Raw genomic sequence first — 20632 nt, 5'->3', positions numbered from 1 at the left:
GACAGGGCCCCAGCAAAAAGGGACAGAACCTTAAGTCTATCAAAAGAGAAGAATGAGTTAAAAAAAGATTGAGAAACACCAGCTCACAGCTTCCTGCCAGTGCCAACCCAACCAGGGGAAGTGTTGAAGTGGCGGGAGTAAAATTCAAGCTGGTAAAAAGTTTCAGTCTTTGAGAAATTTGTGATCAGAGGTCAGGAGGAGAAACTATGAAAACAATTGCATTTTTAAGATGATTTGTTTCCTATCTTGCTATCCATGTTTTATGGGTTGAGTAGATAAAATCTTTGTAGTTTGGGGCTATTGCACAGTTGCTGATGGCAAACATTGTTTAGAAGTTGCCCCCAGATTAGCTTTTTAAAAAATCTAAATAGGTCAAAAAGTCCAGGATGTTAGACTTCTGATCTGACGTCTAGTGGGAGCTTGTATTATACACGTCCCCAGGTGGACGTCTGCAAATCGCCTGGCCTTTGGGACCGCCCAAAAGGCGTTTGGGGCAGGTATTAAACACCTCTCTTTGTAGAAAGTGGACACCAGGTGGCGCTCTTGGAACCTGACCACCCTGTAGAAATTCTACAGCAAGAAACCAGAGGGACCTGGCTGTTTGTGTTTCTGTACACACCCACTTGAGCATAAACTGAAACTCTGGGGCTTGGATATATTTTTAAATGATCTGTGCCCAAATAGAGTACACACAGGTCAGGAGCTGACGTCCAGGTAGTTTTAAAGAGCAGGAGCTGATTGCATGTCAAGCTGAATTGATCTTACCTCATGGGTTGTATTGCTGAGGTTGCAAGTGAGGTCTTCTCCACCCGTAAATGCCCACACTGTGAGTTCTGACTCGATGCATTCCTTCTCTTCTTTGCAGAAGCTCGTTTCCAGATCGACCCTAAGACGACAGGGAAAAGAGAGCACCAAAGAAGGAAATGGGGTCGGGGTTAATTCTTCCAACCGACTTGGTATTGACAACTTCGAGTTCATCCGAGTGTTGGGAAAGGGGAGCTTTGGGAAGGTAAGTCTTGGCTTTCACTGTCTGGGTTAAATTGAGCATGTTACATGTGCATGTTGTTTGGGGGGGGGTGTGTATGCACACACGCTCACATTTTCCACGTGCCCTTCCCTTTCTGCCCTGTGTGTGTGTGTGCGCCCGTACCCTAAGAACTTCAGGAGTTCTCACGGGCAGGCTCCCTCCTCCCTCTTCGCCGTAGGTGATGCTTGCGAGAACAAAGGAGACGGGAGACCTCTACGCTGTGAAGGTGCTGAAGAAGGACGTGATCCTGCAGGACGACGACGTGGAGTGCACCATGACGGAGAAACGGATCCTGTCCCTGGCCCGCAACCACCCCTTCCTCACTCAGTTGTTCTGCTGCTTCCAGACTCCGGTGAGTACGACTCACCCTCTCTGCCTGTGGCCTCCCTTCTTAGAGAGTTGAGACAATAGGATGTTGAGGGTTTCATCAAGCAGAATATCAGGAATTTGGGGGGCGGATAAGCCCCTGTGGTAGGGCCATGTGAAGGTTCTCCCACTGCTGGCCTGTGGGAGAACATGGAAACCAGTGAACTAACCACCTTCAATCATGCTGTCCTGAAGAAGGATCACTCGGAGGGTTGTGTGCTAGGATTATAAAGGTCTTTACAGGTAAGTCTTCTCTAGCAGAGTGAAGGTTACGTAAGTCTAACAGCAGAGAAAATGTCATGGGCTGCTTATCTTGGTGAGTTTGACCTTGGCTCCACTCCTGAAGGCTTAACAAGAGTTCAGATGAGGGTAGGCCCATAGAGGGCACCTTGGTCTGTAATGTTCCAAGGTATTGCTCCCGACCTTAATCAGGGACCCTTGCCTTTATTCTGTGGACTGATCCTGGGATTCAAGTCTGTCTACCCTCCAATGGTGTGCAGTTAGGAATGCTTTTGGCTGCAGTTAACAGAATACCTGAACAACAGTGGTTTTACAATAAATGGGAATGATGAGTTTAGTTCTTTAGGACAAACTTTTTCCTGGAGGAGTGTGGTGGCAGCAATGTTAGGGTTGGCTTAGTTGTTCAATGACATTGGACATCTCTTCCCCTTGGGGTCTCAAGTTATTTGCCACAGTGCTAAACATCACACCTCGTGCGGCAACATCTGGAGGAGGACATGAGGGGGCAGAGACACAGGGCTTTGTGGGCCCCTCTCCTTTTATCGGTGAGAGAGAATTCTCTGTAGACTTGAGTTACCTGCTCACCCTTAGCTGCTCAGGAGGCTGGAAAAGCAAATATGTAGCCAGGATAAGCTGGTTTTCCATGGTAGACCCCTACCAACCCTGACTCGTCCCCTGGGGTGGGGCACTGTGCTGCCCAGTTAGCACTGGGCTTCGGTGGTCAGTGAGGAGGGGAGATGGCTCTGGAGAAGCCACCAAGAGGGTCTACCAAGGCATTGCAGAGCCCTTTGGTCATCAGAGGCGTTCTGGCACTGTTTGCTATTGCTGTATTTAGGTCGTGCCTAGTCTCTTTTATTTTAATCGGTGTTGCAGTGAGCCCGTTTGTGCTTTTATCTGTGCGTATTGTGCTGTTCTGTATGATACACTATGAGAAGCTGTATTGCTTGGGTCAGAATGTGCGCATTTAAATTTTTGAGTCCAATTGGCCTCCCCCACAGCAGTTAAAGATGGCTAACATTTTACTACGTGTATACTGGGCACTGTTCTAAATGCTTTACATGTATTATCTCATTGAATGCTTATAATGACCCTGTGAAGTAACTTCTATTAGCATTACTCCCATTTTACATGTGAGGAAGCCGAGACACAGAGGAATTTAGCTTCCAAGCCGCCGAGGTTTTGATACCAGGCAGTCAGACTGCAGAGCGCAGGCTCGTACCGCTCTCTTGCCGAACCTCTGAATTCACACGCCCACATCACCCTCCCTGTCACTGCCTGCTCTGTCATTTTGGTGATGGGAGAGGTTTAAAAAATGGCTTCTCCAGAGTTCTGACTTGCCTTTCTCTGAGTGTGAGTGAGGCTGAGCATTCACAGATATTTGAAGGTCACCTGTGTTCAGACCCTTGTTGGAAAGGACACAGGTGCAGCCTGGAGAGCGGGTGGAGCGGGGAAGACCGGGATCGGGGAGCGGGGAGCGTGTGTTAAGGCTGGTACACAGTGCGCCCCCCCGTGCTATGCAAGCACATTTGAAGGAACGGGGGTGTCAGCTAATAGCTTCTTAGGCCGCGTTTCCCCTGCACTCCTTTCTTCCTCCTCATGGTCTGGACTCCTTGAAACCACCTCCTCCTCACCTCATGGTCCGTGGCTCCTCCAGATGCCGTGGACTCCAGGCTGCCCCTGTCGCCTTACCCCTGGTTCTCTGTCCCCATGCCCGGGCTGCGGTTCCTGTGGAATTCCAGTTCTGCCGTCCTCCACTGCCACGTAGAGTGTCCCTGAAACCCTATTCCTGTGCTCTTCGCTTCGCCTGCATAAAGCTCTTCCCCACCCTCACCCCCTCATCCTGCTGTTTCCTCTGAGACGTGTGGGTGGCGGCTCAGGCGTGAAACACCCTTGGGGAGAAGGACGGAACCATTGGGTGGGTGATTCTGGTCACCGCCTGCATTTCGACTCGAGCCTTCTTCGGACCCCTGGTATCTGCCAGGTTCTGCAAGTGCCAGGGCAGCTGTGACTCAGGTCATCTTCCCAGGGCCTGAGCCAGAGAGCAGTGGTTGCCTGTGACATTAGGCAGGGTGATCTTGCTCAGTGATAACCTTTGATTCAGACAGTGGATAGGCATTTGGTGAACCTCCTCTGGTCATGCAGTGGCTGTTGGTTCAAACAGCGTGAGTGAACAAATAAGGAGGGACTCACAGGCAGCTCCAGGGAGCCCCGTGATTCTGCAGATGTATGTGGTCAGAGGTGTCACCAACAGTTAGATTTCCTTATGGTGAAGTAGAACAAGATGTTGGCTTGGAACACATTAGGAGCCCAATGAAAGTAATGTATATAGTGCAGAATTTCTTAGGAGCTTATAAATTATACAATATACCAAAATGTTGGTAGCCATATGGGATTCCGTGTTCATCAGGTTAAGCCTTCAGCATTGGCGGTCTTTTTCCTGCTGGCAGTTTTGTGTATGGCCACAAGGTGGCAGTCGTTACTGCAAGGTGATTTTTATTTCTCCAGAGATGGAAATGGGCTCTAGGTTTTAGGGTTTGTCTTTTGTAGTAGATCTCTCCAAAGCAAGGATAAAGGGAATTTTCCACTGCCCTAAGTCCAGGTGATAAAGTGGCAGGAACCAGTGGAAAAGAATCAAGTGAGTCTTTATCACACTGAAACAAAGATAGACAACTTTTCGTTTTGCTGTAGTTTGTGACTTCTCAGGTGTGCAAGGCGTCAGACTCTATAATGCATGTGGGATTTGCTTGCTGTGTGACTATCCAACTGTCAGAAATCCTCAGTGACTGTCCCCATTTGCTGCTGAAAAACCGGCTATAAAGAACAGAACGTGTTAGTTACTATGAGAAATCACAGCGGATAGATGATTACTTTTCAGCTACCCAGTTTAGCAGGCTCTGCCTCTAAAGTGAGATGAAAACCAGTGTGCAATGTTGAGCTGTTACAGGCCCCGCCCACCCCTCCACCCCGCAGGAAGAATTTAGAAGTGAGGTGTTGGAGTCACGCCTCAGCTGCCTGCAAAGTCTCATTTCATCGTGAAGACCCTGTAGAAACAGCTCTCATCTCACCTCCAGCCCTGTGGAATGAGTGCCTGTGAGGCCCAGAGAAAGGGGGAAAGTAACTTGCTGAGGTTCCCTTAGGCTGCAAGTGGTGGAAACAAAGTTCAGTTGTGGGTCAGGCTGACTCTGGAGCCCAGACTGCACGCTCGGCCCCAGCCCCAGCGGTCACATGTCGTCTCCTACCACCTTTAGGTCATTCACCCAGCCTCTGCTGAAGCACCTCCTGTCTGCCCCGGCAGCCCTCCAGCCTGCTGTACCGCCCTTGGCAATAGAAGACCAGAGGTCTTCCAGCTTTGTTTTCCTCTGTCCAAATGGCATGAGCCCACCTTAAATTCCTTTGAGCCTTATGGCTCTCATGGTTAATTAGAATGGAGGCAGGATTGCGGGGAGGGAGGACTAAAGGACGGGGTACATGTGCAACACTCTTCAAAGGACGTGGGCACATGGTGGTGGTGACTCCCCCCACCTCCAAAGAAAACCGTCTGGGGCTTCCCCAGCGGCCAGCACAGCCCACATTGGAGGGGATAGCAAACACCCCCCAAAGTAGGAATTTGGGAGCTCCTTTGGTTCTTGGAAAAAACTATAAATAAACAAATTTCATATAGTATTTATTGATTTTGCTACATGGGATTGTGAGCCCATAAGTTAGTGCCCCTGAGTTTTGCATAATAATACATGTTACTTGCAAATATATCATTAATTGGCACCCTGGTAACTTTCTAGTCCTAATAGTTTGTGAGGAATTTGATCATCTGAATCAAGACTCATAAAAATGTTTATACTATTGGATCTGTTGATTTTGTTTTTGATAATCTAGCCTAAGAAAACAGCATAAAGAGTATAAAAGTGTTATCCAGAAGGCAGTTTAATTTTCAGTGCATTATTTATAATGGGGAAATACTGGAAACAACTTCAGCATTCAGCAATAGAAGTTTACTTAATACAGTATTGGATGCAGATTTTTCAGCCAGTGAAGAGACCATTGAATATTAAGCAGTTAAAGGGTTGTGTGTCAGCCACTCCGTGAGCCCCTGACATGCGTTATTTATAGCATGCACCTCTCACACAGCCCTGAGAGACAGGGACAGTGGCCATCCGCAATTTGCTGAGTGGTCAAGTGAAGCCCTGAGCTGTTGCCCAAAATTCAGTACAGTAAAGGAAACTAGGAAGTTAGAGCCCCGGAAATAATACAGAATTTGTGTTGATTACCGGCCTGTGTCAGCCTCAGTGAACTGCCAGACCTGGGCCCCGCTCCAAAAAAAGAATGGGAGGAAATTATGCCAATAATCTACCGGGGATTGTGAGAAGGTAGTGAAATTACAGGTGATTTTTTTGTTTGTTTTTTCTATTTACCAATTTTGGTAACGTGGTTATATTTTGTCACCATGGGGGTAAGAGGAGGGAGGCATTATTAAACCAGGGAGGGCCCATCGGGGGTGCAGGCCTAGCGGATGCCAGCCTTCCCCGCGCTCTCAGGTTGCATTCCCTTCACACTCCTTTCATCTTAATCAGTGACTGCTGTGTCGGCAGCTGGGCCCCCTGGCATTTAAGGCCTGGGATCTGGCCGTCCCACCCCCAGCCCCCAAGGGCTGCCATTCCGGCTCTCCTCCTGCCCCTTCTGCCTGGTGCCCGGAGGGGAGAACAAAGGCTCGCTGCAGCAGGAAGGGGAGTGGCGGAGTAAATACTGGTCAGATGCTTCTGTCTTTGTTCAGAGACCCAGTTTATGGAAGCAGAGGTTTCCATTTAGAAAATATACCACACGCTGTGCCCGCCCCAGAACGGCCTCTCTTCAGCAGGGCCAGGGCCAGGGCCAAGGGCGAGCCACAGCAGAGCCTCGCGGCTTTGGCAATGCTCAAGCTCACAGCGTTCCTGATGCACTGCATGCCTATAGGGTGGGCCACAGGTGCACCCACCCTCCCTGTACAGGGACCAGCCCCTGGTCCTCCACCTGTTAGCTCTTTCCTCAGGACACCTGGGCTACTGACTGACAGGTGTCTGTTGGCTGTCAGCCTGCAGGGGTCCTCCGCAAAGTGAGGCAGCTGGGGCATCGCTTTCTGTAAGAAGTTGCTCCTCAGGTGTCACTCAGCAAAGCAGAAATGCTGCCTTCGAAGGTCAGGAGGCCCAGGAATCCCATGAACTAAATGCTGTCCATGTACGCTGCTTGTGCAAAATTATTTCAGTCTATTGAGGTCATGCTTAGAATATGTTACGAAACCTTCTCTTCTCTGCATTTTCTCCCTTGCTGTTATATTACATCATAGCAAAAGAGTGTGTGTGTTTGGGTGTGTGTGTGTAAGACAGAGAGACAGACTAACGAAACAGATGTAAAATAGTCCTGTGGCCCCAGAGTGAACCTTCCAGAATTTTATCAGACAGGTGAGTACACTGCGACCTTTAGTATGCAAGCTCTGGGTTCAAATTCTGACTTGCCTTTAGGAAGGCTCCCTGCCTTTGATTTTTCTCCAGATAAGTGCCTCCTCTTCAATCCTGTGTTTGTCCATCAGGGACCTGTTGGCAGAAACACCTCCAGAAAGTGACCCTCAGGCTGGCTTCGCGCACTTGGGGAACGGGAGGCTGCCCTGCTGCCCTGCAGCCCGGCCTGGCCCAGTGTGGCCCCGCCTGCAGGCCAGCCCCTCCGGCTCCTTTTCTTCCCTGAGTTCAGCGTGTGGCAGCAGCAGCCAGACCGTTTGTGTGCTGAGCTGCTGCTAGTGACTAGGGGACGAGAAGGCACACTCGGCTCCGGAGAAGCATCACCCTTTGTTCTGGGAGTCGCGGGGGCATCTCCTGTAAGGGGAAGAGGCTCTGTGATGGTGGGTTGGGGAGGAGAGGCAAAGTGCAGCCAAAAAAGCTGGAAGTCTTCCCTGCACAGGGAGGAGGGCTCTGAAGGGCCTCGGTCAAGGCCTCAGGAGAGCCGGTTGGTTCTTAGAGCCTCACTGGCCCAAGCTTCGCAGAACAGCTGGGTGAGGAATGAAATCACAGCAGCTGCTGTCCTTTGAGACCCTGGCGTATGGTTTCGATGCTTCTATTCGTTACCAGTGTCTGTCAAGGTGCCCATGTTGGTATTCCATAAGTATCTGTTGAATGAAATATTTAACTTGATGCCTAAAACAATCCAGGGAGGTACAGATACTGTTACCCTCATTTTACAGATCTGGAAGCTAAGGTCCAGAGGAGTCAAATAACTTACCCCAGGTCACACAGCAAGCAAGCGTCAGACCCTGGGCCCTTAACCAGGTCATTCAGCTCAATAATCTATGCCATGTCCACCATACCACAGATAGAAATGTGCTCTCTCCGGCACGTGTTCATCTAAGAATAGTCAGTCATCACATTAGGCAGGAATCAGGCGGTTTTCACTATATATATTGCGTGTGTGGCCCTTTATGAAACCCCTAAGGGTATTTTCTCTTGCATGTCGGGAACTAGGTGTCCTCTTTTCCCTGAGCAATCACCACCACAAACACGAGCTGGTCCGCTTACGGGTCATCTGTCGCAGTTTGCCTGTGGCTCGGATGGAAATAGAAAATGAGCCAGAACATGGTGTTTCCCAGTTGGGCATGTTCCCGACTATTAATAGTGTTCCATCTGGGGACGAAATGCATGCAGGCCAGCTCTCCAGGCCCTGGGCTTCCAGGGGGTTGTTTGGGACCTCCGCCTTGTCCTCTCGGGTTCCCAGGCTTCCCAGCTTTCTGTGGGTGAACAGGGCCGTGAAAATGAGTCAGGAGGGAGAGAAGCCGAGATGCATGCTGTTCCTCTGGCTCTCTGTCTGGGTGGGACTGCCAGGATGCTCAGTGTGGCAAAAGGTTGGCGTGGTTCCTTCAGGTTGAGGTTATTCCCTTATAACTGGCCTCAGTGTCACTCACCACTGTCATCTCTGATGACCTAGAGATGGCGTGGACCCGCCACCCCTGTTTGGTAAGAAGGTCCATGGGTTCTGCTGACATGACTGAGGCTCGCCAGGGCCGGGCTGGCCTGTGCTTCCCAGGACTGACGCAGCTCTTCGGTGGGGAGTCCTGGCTGTGGTTTTCCATGACCGTGACGGGGGCCTGCCAGACCACAGACACTCTGGCCTCCACGGGGCCCTGCATTGCAGCGCTGGGCTTGCAGCGCCGGGGCGGGCTCTTGGAACAAAACTGCGGGGGGCTCTCTGCCAAACGGTTCAGCGAGAGTCCATCATTCCCGCATCACACTGACTGAGTGCTAGGTCAGAGAGGCAGTTCTCTTAGCCCTCTGTCTAGCTGGGAAGAGCAGCTACTCCGCACGGAGCAGCAGTGGACAGTGGACAGCGTGGAGCAAAGGCAGTCATTACATACGAGGGGGGATGTCGTCGAAAATGAAAACGGGACTGTGGGGCACAGCCTTTCCTACCTGCCAGTCTTTTCTCAGGCGTGCAGCCAGAGTGGCTATAAGACTAACAGACCGACTAGCATCTGAGCTTGGGGCAGCATCGTGGGGTGGCCTGAGGTGTGTCCCCAGGATGTTGGGTTGATCCCTGCCTTGACTGACTGGGACCTTCGGGATAGGGCCCGAAGCCACGCCTGTACGTGGCCACAGTGGGCCACCCTCCTGACCCAGAAAGCAGAATGGTGCACCTTAGAAAAAGCAGACTGCTCTGGCAGAAACCACAGACCACAGTATATTCTAGTTTTGAAATACTTTTGTTTTCCGTAATTGCTTCATTCCTAGCAGAAGCCTGGCTTTGTCCATCTCCACTAGGCCCCAGAACTTTCCAGGGCCTCTCACGACAGAATCCGCTGTGCCTGGCACCATAAACCTAGCCCACTTGGAAGAATAGAGAATCACGCACAGATAGGTAAGGACCCAAGCTGTCTCTCCTGTCAGCAAACGTGCTCTGAGGGCCTTCAGGCCTGGGGCTCCGTCCAAGCCCCGAGGACGCAGCAGTGAGTAGAACACAGCGGAGACCCTGCCGTGACAGCCCAGTGTTCCGGGCACTCAGCGAGCCTGAGCAGGCTGTTGGCCGTGTAGCTGGTAACCATAGCAGTCTAGGGACTGCTATTTAGGGCAGACTTGGAGCAGCCATCTGCTTAGAAGGGACTTGTCCTGAGGCTGTATTTGCATATGAAGCACACTTTCTCTTCCACGGGGTACAGTGAATTTGGAGCCTTATGGAGATTACTGGGAGGAGGCCCAAGCTGTCGGCCCTGCCCCTGCCCGGGACGGACTCCCTGGCGCTACTGGGCTTGGCGGGCCCCAAGCGGAAGTCATGGGAAGAGCAGCCGCCCGCCTGCTTCCCTTGCTCGCCATCGCTGTCGGTACAGTCTTCCTTGGGCCGCTGGGTCCACTGGCCCCTGCACAAGGCGGCAGGGCACCCCGCAGCCTCCCTCCCCCCCCCCCCCCCCATTAACCGTGGTGCAGTCAAGGCAGACTCTGTTCTCTCTGCCTCTGTTGTCAGCTGATACCTTGCAGACAGACCTTGCCGGCTCCACGGGAGGGCTGCGGCCTGTCCTGTCTTCCCCTCAGGGCCACCCAGGGAGTTCCCGTCTCCTTTCCGTGGGAGTTGTCTGACTTTCATTGTGTTTGTCGAGCACAACAGCACGCTGCTCTGACTGCTCGCTTCCCCCAGCTTCTTCAGGACGGCCTGGAATGATTATTGCTTAGATGTTACCAAGGGAGTCTTGGGGCTCTTCCCAGAGCCTCTTAATTCCATTCTTACGGTATATGGTATATGATATTTCAAACATTAAAACGATGTCACGTGTAATTCCCAACCAAAACAAAAGAGGGAAGTTGTTCTAGCAAAACTCCTCCCCTCTCCCCCAGTACCTGGTTTTCTCTTTCTGGGCTATGTCCAGGTTTCCTTCCACCCACCCACCCCCACCTCCCCCTCGGGGGGGGGGGGTTGCGCTGAGCTTCGGTCTCCATGTGGTGTGGGTACCTGAACGAGCCCAGAGCCTCTAGGCCAGTGTTGCAAGGAGGTTCAGTTGAATCAGACACAACCAACAAAGTAGGGAGCAGATGAGGGGGAGCTGACCCAGAAAGTGGTTCAGGTTCTCTTCCAAAGTCTGTAGAATTGAGGCCTGTTCATTAGCTTGTCCATCCCCACTTGGGCTGCAGGACAGATCTAAAGGAGGATGTTCCCTTCCACCTGGCTCAGAACTTTCTCCCTACCACCTTGATCTTCATCAAAAGGTCTACAAAAAGCTAGTGAATGTTCAACCTTTTTAGGGGAAAAAACCCCCCACAGAATAATAATAACCACTCATTTGTGTAATGTGATGTCATTTGCTCACTACTAACATTTGGGGTGAGATAATTCTTTGCTATGGGGGGCTGTCCTGTGCACGGGAGGGTTAGAAGCATCTCTGGGTGGCAGAATCTCCCCCATTGAAAATCACCGCCTTCCACAAATGTCAGGTGGTCTGTCCCAGATAGGAGAAATAAAGTGGGCTATAAGATCACTTTACTTATTAGAAGCCAAAACAAAGTGTGTCAGATCTTCCTTATAACATATAAGCATTGTCTTTTTGTTTGTTTCCTAAGTGGCAGACAGGGAAAGCTCCTGTTTGGGTGCCCCTAACAGCTGTGGGTGCTGTGCCGCTGGGGCACCTGCAGGGCCCAGGGCCCTAGGCAGGGAGGAGACGGCTGAAGGGCGCTGGGTCCAAGGCGTGTGAGCAGGGTCAGCAGGCTGCCGGGGTTCTGGCTGTGAAGACTGCTGTGATAAGGCACAATTAGAGGGCATGGCGGGGGGGGGGGCGTGTAGGAAGCAAAAAGTTAGCTCAGGAAACATGTATGTAAAATGGGGTATGTTTGAAAGCAACTGAAGTACCACAGCTTCTCCTGTTTGGGCATTAAATATTGACTGCCAAGGCGCTGAAGCTGCGGCCTGTTGTAAAAATGGTCATTTCTGCCTGAATTTACAGGGATGCCTGCCCGTGATCATGAAAACTTGAAAAAACGTTTTTCAGCCAGTGTAGAAAAATGTGTTGGTGACAGTACTTTTGAACTATAAACATAGAATTACTTTTATCGAGAGAAAACCCAGCACTTCATCCATAAAGGGCCCTGAAGTGGCGTCAGGCAGGCCCACGTCTCTTCTCGATCTTTTCCGCAAACTCTTCGACCCCAGGTGCGGCGCTTCACTGATTTGCAACGTAGTTACACAGAGCGTGTGGCCAGAACTCATCCTGGCCGTTTGTTCAGCTTCCTTAACATCTTGGTTTAAATTTCGTCAGGAAACAAAAGTCGCCCCCTGCCGTGTTCGTATCCAGAGGGTTTGTCGGCCCTCGCCAGGTCTAGGCGCTGTGCGCGCTGGCATCTGGGCTCTGCCTTCAGTGGTTTCAGATCTTTCACAGAAAGCAAGACCAAGTGCATAAAACCGGCGTACAGGGGAAGGTGTGTGTGGACAGGAGACACCGAAGGGGCCCTGCCAGGAAGGGAGGACTTGCGCCCCAGCTTTGCAGTGTTCCTGATCATATGGTAACTGCGTATTTATGCATCAGGAGCACCTGCCCCAGGTGCCTCGCGGCGTATTGAACTGTGAGTTAGATGGCCTCATAGTTTCCCTCGTCTGGCGTATATGCCGGGGAGCCTTGTCGTGTTTCATTAAAAGAGATGGCCATAGTGCATCTAGTTTACGGGGAAAACACTTGGTCTTTGAAAGGCGGGCTGCGTGTCCCTTCAGGTTTGAAATGCAAGTTCCTAAGGGCTCGTTATATTGGAGACATATTTCTCCTTCCCGGAGCCTGGGATCCGAGATAAGACAAGATGTGTTGTGCCCACGGGCCCGACAGGGGTGGGCTGCTGGCTGATGGGATTAACTTCTGCTCTCTTCTGGGCTGCCCAAAATCCGTCAGAAAAAAATAAAAGGAAGCCATCGCATTCTCTCCCCTTGTTTCTTCCTGAAAGCCTTTGTAATCATTCTTAATGTGGTTAGATTCAAGTCATTTCTAGTTCCGGCGCGATGCAGTCAGGTTTCCTCAGGAGGGTGCTTTTCTGCTGTGACCTCCTCGACGTCAGTACCATTTCCTGTTGACTTGAACTCCGTCTTCACCCTGCAGCTGAGTTCGTCGGAAAGAAATCATAATGCAAGGGGCACTTGTGAGAAATTCAGCACAGGGCCGTGACCCGAGGTTTCCTGTGCCTCGTCTGCAGCCTGTTACGGTGCTCTGCAGCTTTCGGTACAGGGTTGGTTCGTTTAGAGCTAGTTCCAAAGCAATTCTTCAAACCAGGGTAAATATGTCTCAATGTGGCTCCCAGCTTGGCATTGCTTTGAAGCAATACTTAAATCCGTCATTAGCTTTTAATGTTGTTTCTAGTCTTTGGATTATTTCCAAAAGGTAACCTGTCTCTTCACATCTTTAAATAAGATTTATATGTGTAGCTTGTAGGGACTATGGAGTCTTGCTGTGAACAGAAAAATCTTTCTCATTCTACCAAGAATGAATCAACTTTATAGGAAAGAAGAATAGCTACTAAAAAAGTCTCGCTATAATGTGCTTCTGTGGTAGCACATTTGCTTTGCAGTGATCATAATGAGTGTGATTATAAACTTCTAAAGTAGAGAAATGAATTATCATTGATCTCAGAAAACCAGAAACCTTACCAGAACTGAAACTTTGGTTAATGCATTTTGGTTATCAAATCCAGTTTTGTGACGCCTTGCTTAGTTGTCACTTCTCAGAAAGAAAAGCCCTCCAGGTCAAGGTCAAGATCATGTGTCAGGAAATGCCTCTTCACCCCAGCCGCTGGCCTCGGTGTCTTCCTGACTTTTTGAACTCTATAGATTCCTGCCTCACACTGAGTCGCGGGGCCGCTGCAGCTGCTGTGTCTGCTGTCATCTTACTCCTCTTCACTGGCCAGTCCGAGAGCTCCGTTGTGCGAGGCTCCACATCTGGCAGGTTCACTGCCAAGGACACTGCAGCTGCTGCTACAGGCCCAGAGCCCCAGCAGCAGGCGGCTGCGATGGTGCAGTGGCAGCAGAGGTGGACATGATGAGGAGGGTGATGTTAATAATGGCTAACATTTATCGAGCCCTGCCTGTGTTCCAGGTACTGTTTGAAACTCTCAGCTTAAGTCATTCCCTCCTCACACACCTGTCAGTTCAGTCGTCATGTTATCCCCATTTTGCAGGTGAGAGTTTTGAGAGACAAAAGAAGTTCAGCACAGCAGGAGCTGCTTTCACATCTCAGGCACCAGCCCCAGAGCCCAGGCCCTCACCCCTGGGCTGTGCTGCCTCTTGGTAACACCAGGACTTGGATGCCCGGCACAAGGTCTCCTAGTTAGTTTCAGCCCCCTTGTGTGAAGTGGTGATAGCAATCGCTCCGCTCGCTGAGGTTCTTTTCTGGGCCTCATGCTGTGGAGGCACTTTCGCTTCTGGTTTTATCTTCATGCCATCCCTGTTGTGGCCCTGGGTTTATAAATATAAATGAGGGCTCCTCCTGCCCCTTCAAAGTTGGTGTGTGTTTCAGTTAACATTCTCCTGCTAGCAAGTAGCAGACAGCCACTTCACTGGGGTCCCGAATAGCGGGAGAAGTGATACTAAAGACTCAGATGAAGGGGACAGCTCATGGACCGCAGGGGCAGACCCTGGCCGGGTCTCCCCAGGGTCTGACAGGGAAGGCGTTCCTTCGCACCGCACTCCTCCTCCCTGGTCTCTGGTCTCTGGTCTCTGCCTCACTCTGTGTTTCTCCTTCGTTCTTCTCCCTTGTCCGTCTGGTCATCTGTTCATCAGGGTTTCGCCACTCGGACGTACGCAGATATTTCATATGTTCACTCCACAAAGGCGGCCTCAGCTCCCCAACTCGTGTTTCCTCATTTCCTGCCTAAATTAAAACATCATCTCAGTTTCGCTTTTCTGGGAAAGAGACTGTGGAAAGCCCAGCCTGGTCTAACCAGCCGTTTATAGGACGCCCAGCCCTTGCCCGCATGACCATGGCAGGGCAGTTCTCTGAGAAAAGGATCAGGGGGCCGGATAGTCACTTCCGAAGGTGTCTACCACAGTGACCCAAAGGTACTCTACCAAAGTGTCTACCACAGTGACTCGCAGGCTCCTGCTCGCTCAGCGGCCGCCCTCCTGAGACAGGTCTCCATGTACCTTGTGATAGTACCTTGTCACAGGTACTGTCTTACCAGGTCGCTTTCATCAGCCCAACTGTTCTGTCTTGAATCTTCTCTTCGTGCAGTTGCCCATCAGCCCTTATGAGGGGCTGTAGGGCACGTAAACTGCTTATATCGATGCTGTCCATTCGGGGGATATTTTTATCCCCTTTGGCCTGGAAAAGTGACAGTCCTGAGCTGATAACCGCCAGGACAGGCTTGGCACAGGCTGCAGAGGGTTCATGGAGCCGGGCAGGTAGTGACAGGGGTTCTGTCCGTCACCAGGCACCGGCTCCTGGGCCTCCTGTAACTCACACCAGCAGGGTGTGGGGCAAAGGGATGTCTGAGTTGCTTTTATTCCCCCAGGTGTTCTTCACCTGTCTTAATGACTTGCATTTGTGGTTAGTTGAATCAGGGGCAAAAGAGAAGGAGGGACAGACAAAGGACTGGGCCATCTGTCTTCAGAACTAAGGTTAAGCCAGTCTCTGGGACCTTTGGTTCTACCATGCAGGTTAGGGCAAAATTGACCTTGGACCCTCCAGAGGCCTTGAGAAAGCTGGGCAGATGTCCAGGCTCAGATTCTAGGGCACAGGTGGCAAACACAAGGCCTGCAGGCCAACTCCGGTCCTCCTCCTTGTTTTTTTGCCCCTAGTTAAGGAGTAGTTACATTGATACAGTCCTAAAGTTACATTCAGCCTTTGAAGGCAACTGCAAGGCTGATGTGGCCCCCAGGAAAAATGAGTTCAACACCCTTGTTCTAGGAGATCGGGCTTGAGAAATACTGAAATGGCTGTCCACAGAAGCTTAGCTCCCTACACAGACTTCGATATAGCAGGGGCCGTCTTTGCTATCGCTGCCCAGGGTGGGATTTGGAGTCACTTCTTCCCATGAATCCCTTCTTCCCTGCCCCAGAAGTGACTCATGACAACCTTAATCCATCCTGCCCTGGCCCCATGCACAGGGATCCCAGAAATGCTTCCTCCAGTTGCCTCACTCAGTGGTGTCTGTGAAGTGTGACCTAGTGTTTGTAAGTAGTCAGTGAGACTGGTTCTTGAACAGGCACTGACTTACAGCGCAGCTGCAGGCAGAGGCTGTCTTCCGCCGCCTTTCACAAGTTCAAAAACGGGCCTGGGCTTTGTAAAGGGCGGTCGCCACACGTGAAAGGGTTCCTTCAGGTCAATGGCATTCGTGCCGAGGAGTCACCCTTAGCGGGAGTGACTTGTTTTTGTAGCTGATGTTTGGCGCATTACCTGTGGTGAGCGGCACGTTCCAACACTTTGGAGCCTTTTCCAAGCCAAGCCCTGTAGCTGCCACCTGTTTTAGTTCCAGTGCTGGGCCTGTAATTATGGTAGAGACCAACCGTGTGTATTAATAGGACTGAGTCCTGCAGTGCTCATTTGTGGGTGGGGTGAAAGGAAGCACCCCAACTCACCTTCTGCTTTTTCTACCAACACTTGGTTGTGAAAACAGCAGTCTGTGTTCCAGGGGTGCCCCACACTCAGCAGCCTCAGCCCATGGGGACATTACCTTTTGTAGTCACTACATCCTGCCTCACAGCTGACACTTCACCTGCGTATTCACCTTGGTCCCTCCCCCTTCCATCCCCACTCCCACTCCAGCCTGACTGTGCTTCCTCATCCTTCAAGCTGGATCATTGGCTCCTCTTAGCAGCCTTCCCCAAATCCTACTCCTCAGCTTCTCAGAGCCCTCCTGCCCCCGCTGTGGGTCCCCATGACACCCCTTGTGCCCCTCCATGGCACTCTGCATGCTGTGGGTCGTATGCTCTGTCCCCATGTCCGTGAGCTTCCTGGGAACAAGCGTGGGATCCCATTCATTTTTATAACGCTCAGTCCCCACCCAGGGCCAGGCACAGTGCGTGCTTAGAAAACAACCCTTCTTGTAGAGAACCTGAGAGGAAGCATCAAAGCTCTCGGAAAGCCCCAGCCCACAGACCAGAGCCCAGACCCTGTGCTCCCAGTGGACCCCCCGGAACAAGCCAGAGCCAGTTCAGTCTCATTCTGGATGCCGTTCCCGCAAGCCTGACGGCCTGGTAACTTCAGGCAGCAGACAGGCCACTAAGGGAGAAGGCGGTTAGCAGCGGCCCCTAACAGTGGGCAGCCAGGGACGTGGAGGCCCCTCTTTCCGGAGCCACTTCCCTCCGCCCCCTGCCGAACAACGGCTCAAATTGTACCTTTTCGATCTCCCATTGTTCATCTTCCAGATTAAAATTTTTTTAATGTGGAGGAACTCCATGTGATTTTGCTGTGTTTCTAATTATAAAAGTAATTCACTCTCAGCCTAGAAACTTCGGAGATACTAAAAAGAATAGAGAAGAAGTAAATGTCATCCCAGACCCCATAACCGAAAGCTAACTTCTGTCACTGTCTAGGTAGCTTTTGATCCTTTCTGTGCCTATCTGCATCTTTGGCCTTAACTGAGAACATTCACATTTATGACCTCTTCTTCTTTTTATTTTTAACTAAACGCCTCTGTCTCATCAGTCACCAGCAGCCACCACTGTTTATCGAATACTTTCTAGAAGCTTCCCCTGTGGACATGTTGAATGAAATTCTTTTTCTGATAATGGCCCGTCACCTTACTCAACACCATTGCCACCACTGCATGGTGAGTGGATCTTTGCAAAAAGTGGGAGATTTTTGTTATTTATCTCCTCTGCAAAAGAAATGTCAGAATAATTGCCAATTTTAACCACTTCAGCAGATATTTTCAATAAGACAAGTGCGTGTAAATAGAGCGTTTTTGCACAGCAGAGAACATGTGGCTAGGTGGTAAACATGTTTTTATTTTTCTGGCTTGTGACATTATTTTAGGTCTTTGGTAGGATGGACCATAGCTTTTGGTTAAATATTGTATCTCAGCTGACTAGTGTCTACTTCCTGCTTGTTTGTTCTATGTAGCCTGAGGACTGTGAGTCACACCCACTGTTCTTGGTGGCTCCAGACAGGAGGCTGGAAATGAGACTGAATGAAAAGGTTCCCCACTTTTCCGTTCAAAAGCATATGACCTTGTGCTGTGTATCATAGGTGCACATGCCTCCCTGACGCCCCCTCTCCCCCATTATCTGAGGGTCTGCCTCGAGGGCTGGGCTGGGGAGAATGAGCAGGATTAGAAGGCAGTATTTCCTCTCCCTAGATCTGGAGTTTAGCCCTGGGTCTGGCTTTTCAGACTTGAGATAGGACCAGTTTTGGGGGGAACTAGAAGTAGATGGAATTTCCCTTGGAATGCCCTCATCTTTTTGACTCCTGTTGCCTTGGCAACTTGGGGTGAGTCCACCGACTCCTGGAATACCCACTCACCTAGTGACCCCATTCCAGTAATCAGGTATTTCAGACTATTGGAATTCATGTGACTGCCAGCCACAGGCAGGAAGAAAGTGAACAGGCTGGTTAACAAACACGTGTGAGGCCGACCTCCTTGCCTGTGGGGTGGTTCAGGGCGGCTGTACCGCCTGGGTCATCTTTGCAGCTACCCCCTCGCCCCCACGGCTCCCTCCAGATGAGCACGGCATCAGCGTAATGACTGCCTGTGCGGATGCAGCTCGTCGACCATCCCAGCCCCATACCTACCCTCCTCCCCACTGCTCACCCACACAGGCCACCTGAGTTCTTCCCGTAGCAGATGTGGAGCACCACTGCTCCCCCAAGCTTGTCCCACCAACGCTGCTTCCCCCTCTGTCTCTCACATCACATGAAGGCCCGTAGCTTAGTCCGACCGCGTGCTGTGTTTAGCTCTCTGTTGGCTCCGCCAGCCTGGCCAACCTTGAGAGTCGTTGTGTTGTTCAGTTTCTTTGGGGGCTGTGGGTCTTGTCACTCCCTCTCACTCTTAAATGCTTGCTGCTGCTCAGCAGAGAAGGACGTTGCCCAGATACGAGGGGTTTTTTTTCTCCTTTCTAGTTAAGGTCTTCAAATCAGGACTGCGAGGTGATCAGCTGTAGTGTCTTCTGGTCGAGACTGGCCTGATTAAACTAGTGACAGATCTGTGAGTGAGGACACACGCAGTCTTTGTTTACGGCTCAGCTGCAACACTCAGAGCAAAGCTGGTGGCGTGTGAAAAAAACCCCACAGACAAAGATGGTTCTCTGTCTACCCCGCTCTGTGAATGGGTGAAGTACCAGTTTCCTTACAAATGACGTTTCCCTCCCACCTCAAAGCCCGACCTCCAGCCCAGGCTGCACTCATCCTTCAGGCCTTAGCTGACAGGCCACTTGCTCGGAGACACCTCTCCGGACCCCCAGGAAGGTGGCTGGATCTCCTAGCTTCTTCCACATTTCCTTCACAGCATTTACCAGAATTTGTAAAGTAACTTGTTTATATGATTTTTTTTTTTAAGCAATGTGTGTCTCTCACACCACACTGTATATATGGGTAGAGGCTGTGTCTGTTTTATGCCTCTTTACTCTGCTGGGTTCCCACTGCCTAGTTTAACACCTGGCTACCCTAGGACTCATAAATGTTAGTGGAACAAACAAAGCGTTGAAACAAAGCTTTGGACAAAGATTAGACACTGTCCGTCTTGGGGATATTGCTTTTAAATTGAGACTTAAACATTTATTTCATCAAGCAGTTGTAATTTGCACAGCACTGTATTCATACCACTTGCGCAATAACTTAGTACACAGTATCAATCACTTTTTATGTTAAAGATTTTATTTATTTGTTTTCAGAGAGGGGCAGAGGGTGGGAAAAAGAGAGGGAAAGAAACATCAATGTGTGAGAGAAACATTGATTGGTTGCATCTTGTTTGCCTGCAACCCAGGCAAGTACCCTGACTAGGAATCGAACCAGCAACCTTTCGATTCTCAGGCTGATGCTCAGTCCACTGAACCACATCAGCCAAGGCTATCAGTCACTTTTTAAAGTGACACTTTTTTTTGTATCTATTATTTTATTTTAGAGAGAGGGGAAGAAAGAGAGTGAAAGAAACATTGATCAGTTACCTTCTGCCTTCGGCATGCACCCCAACAGGGGCAGAGCACAGAGCCCAAAACCCAGGCATGTGCCCAGACTGGGAATTGAACTGATGACCTTTCAGTTTGCAGGACAGTGCCCAACCAACTGAGCCACACTGGCCAGGGCAGTATCAATCACTTTTTAAAGAGCCCATTTCATCTGCTAGGTTGAAAGTTCCTTCCAGTGGAGACGGCACCTCCTTGTCTTTACGTTGCCACTCCTGGCTCAGGAAATCTTCTGATGGGATTTTGAACGCTGGGGCTACCCTGAGGCTGTCGTTAGACGGCTGTTTGGCTGACTAAAGCATCTTCCTTTTTCTGCGATTGTTCTCTGTCCAGGTGTGGTGGTTAAGGCACTGTTAGATGTCCCTCACTTCCTATGATTAGCCTGAGTGGTCCAGGCAAAAGGCATGTACCTTTCCAATTATTTTGCTGTCTTCCAGCTTATAAAACCCTGTGATTTGAGTAGAAATAGCATCAGTGTCCTCACTTTACTAATGTTGGAGGTCCAGGGAAGTTAAGTTCAAGGTTACATGTCAGTTGAGGTGTAGAGCTAGAACTGGAACCAAAGGCTCCTTCCTGGTGCCTTCTCTACTTCTTACTTACTGTAGAAATTAAATGTGATACAGGTAGCACTCCCTACTCCTCCCAGGGATCTAGTCCCCCCACAGACCCATTCTGCTTTCCCAGACCCCCTGTCAGGACGTGTAGCTCCATCTGACAACCTCCTTTCCCCCTGCTGCTGCCCAAGGTAACCCAGTGTTGACCGGATCTTCTCTCTCTCTTTTTAAATTTTTTAAAAAGATTTATTTACTTATTTATCTTTAGAGGGGAAGGGAGGGAGAGAAATATCAATGTATGGTTGCCTTTCATGGGTCCCCTGCCGGGAACCGGCCCTCAACCCAGTCCTATGCCCTG

General features: G+C 50.5%; 1 protein-coding gene across 1 annotated transcript in view; it reads left to right on the top strand.

Annotated features, from left to right (window-relative positions):
* The window catches only part of PRKCH (protein kinase C eta), a 203026-nt gene that overhangs the window by 121122 nt on the left and 61272 nt on the right, over positions 1 to 20632 (top strand). Inside the window, exons 8-9 of the mRNA XM_037031633.1 lie at positions 866 to 1009; positions 1206 to 1379. Of these exons, the coding sequence (XP_036887528.1) occupies positions 866 to 1009; positions 1206 to 1379 (318 nt within the window). The remainder of the gene's footprint in view (positions 1 to 865; positions 1010 to 1205; positions 1380 to 20632) is intronic.

The sequence above is a fragment of the Sturnira hondurensis genome, unplaced genomic scaffold (genome assembly GCF_014824575.4).
Source record: "Sturnira hondurensis isolate 20B ecotype Veracruz unplaced genomic scaffold, ASM1482457v3 Scaffold0021143, whole genome shotgun sequence".
Classification (NCBI taxonomy): domain Eukaryota; kingdom Metazoa; phylum Chordata; class Mammalia; order Chiroptera; family Phyllostomidae; genus Sturnira; species Sturnira hondurensis.
This window is presented reverse-complemented; position numbering and strand designations above follow the sequence as displayed.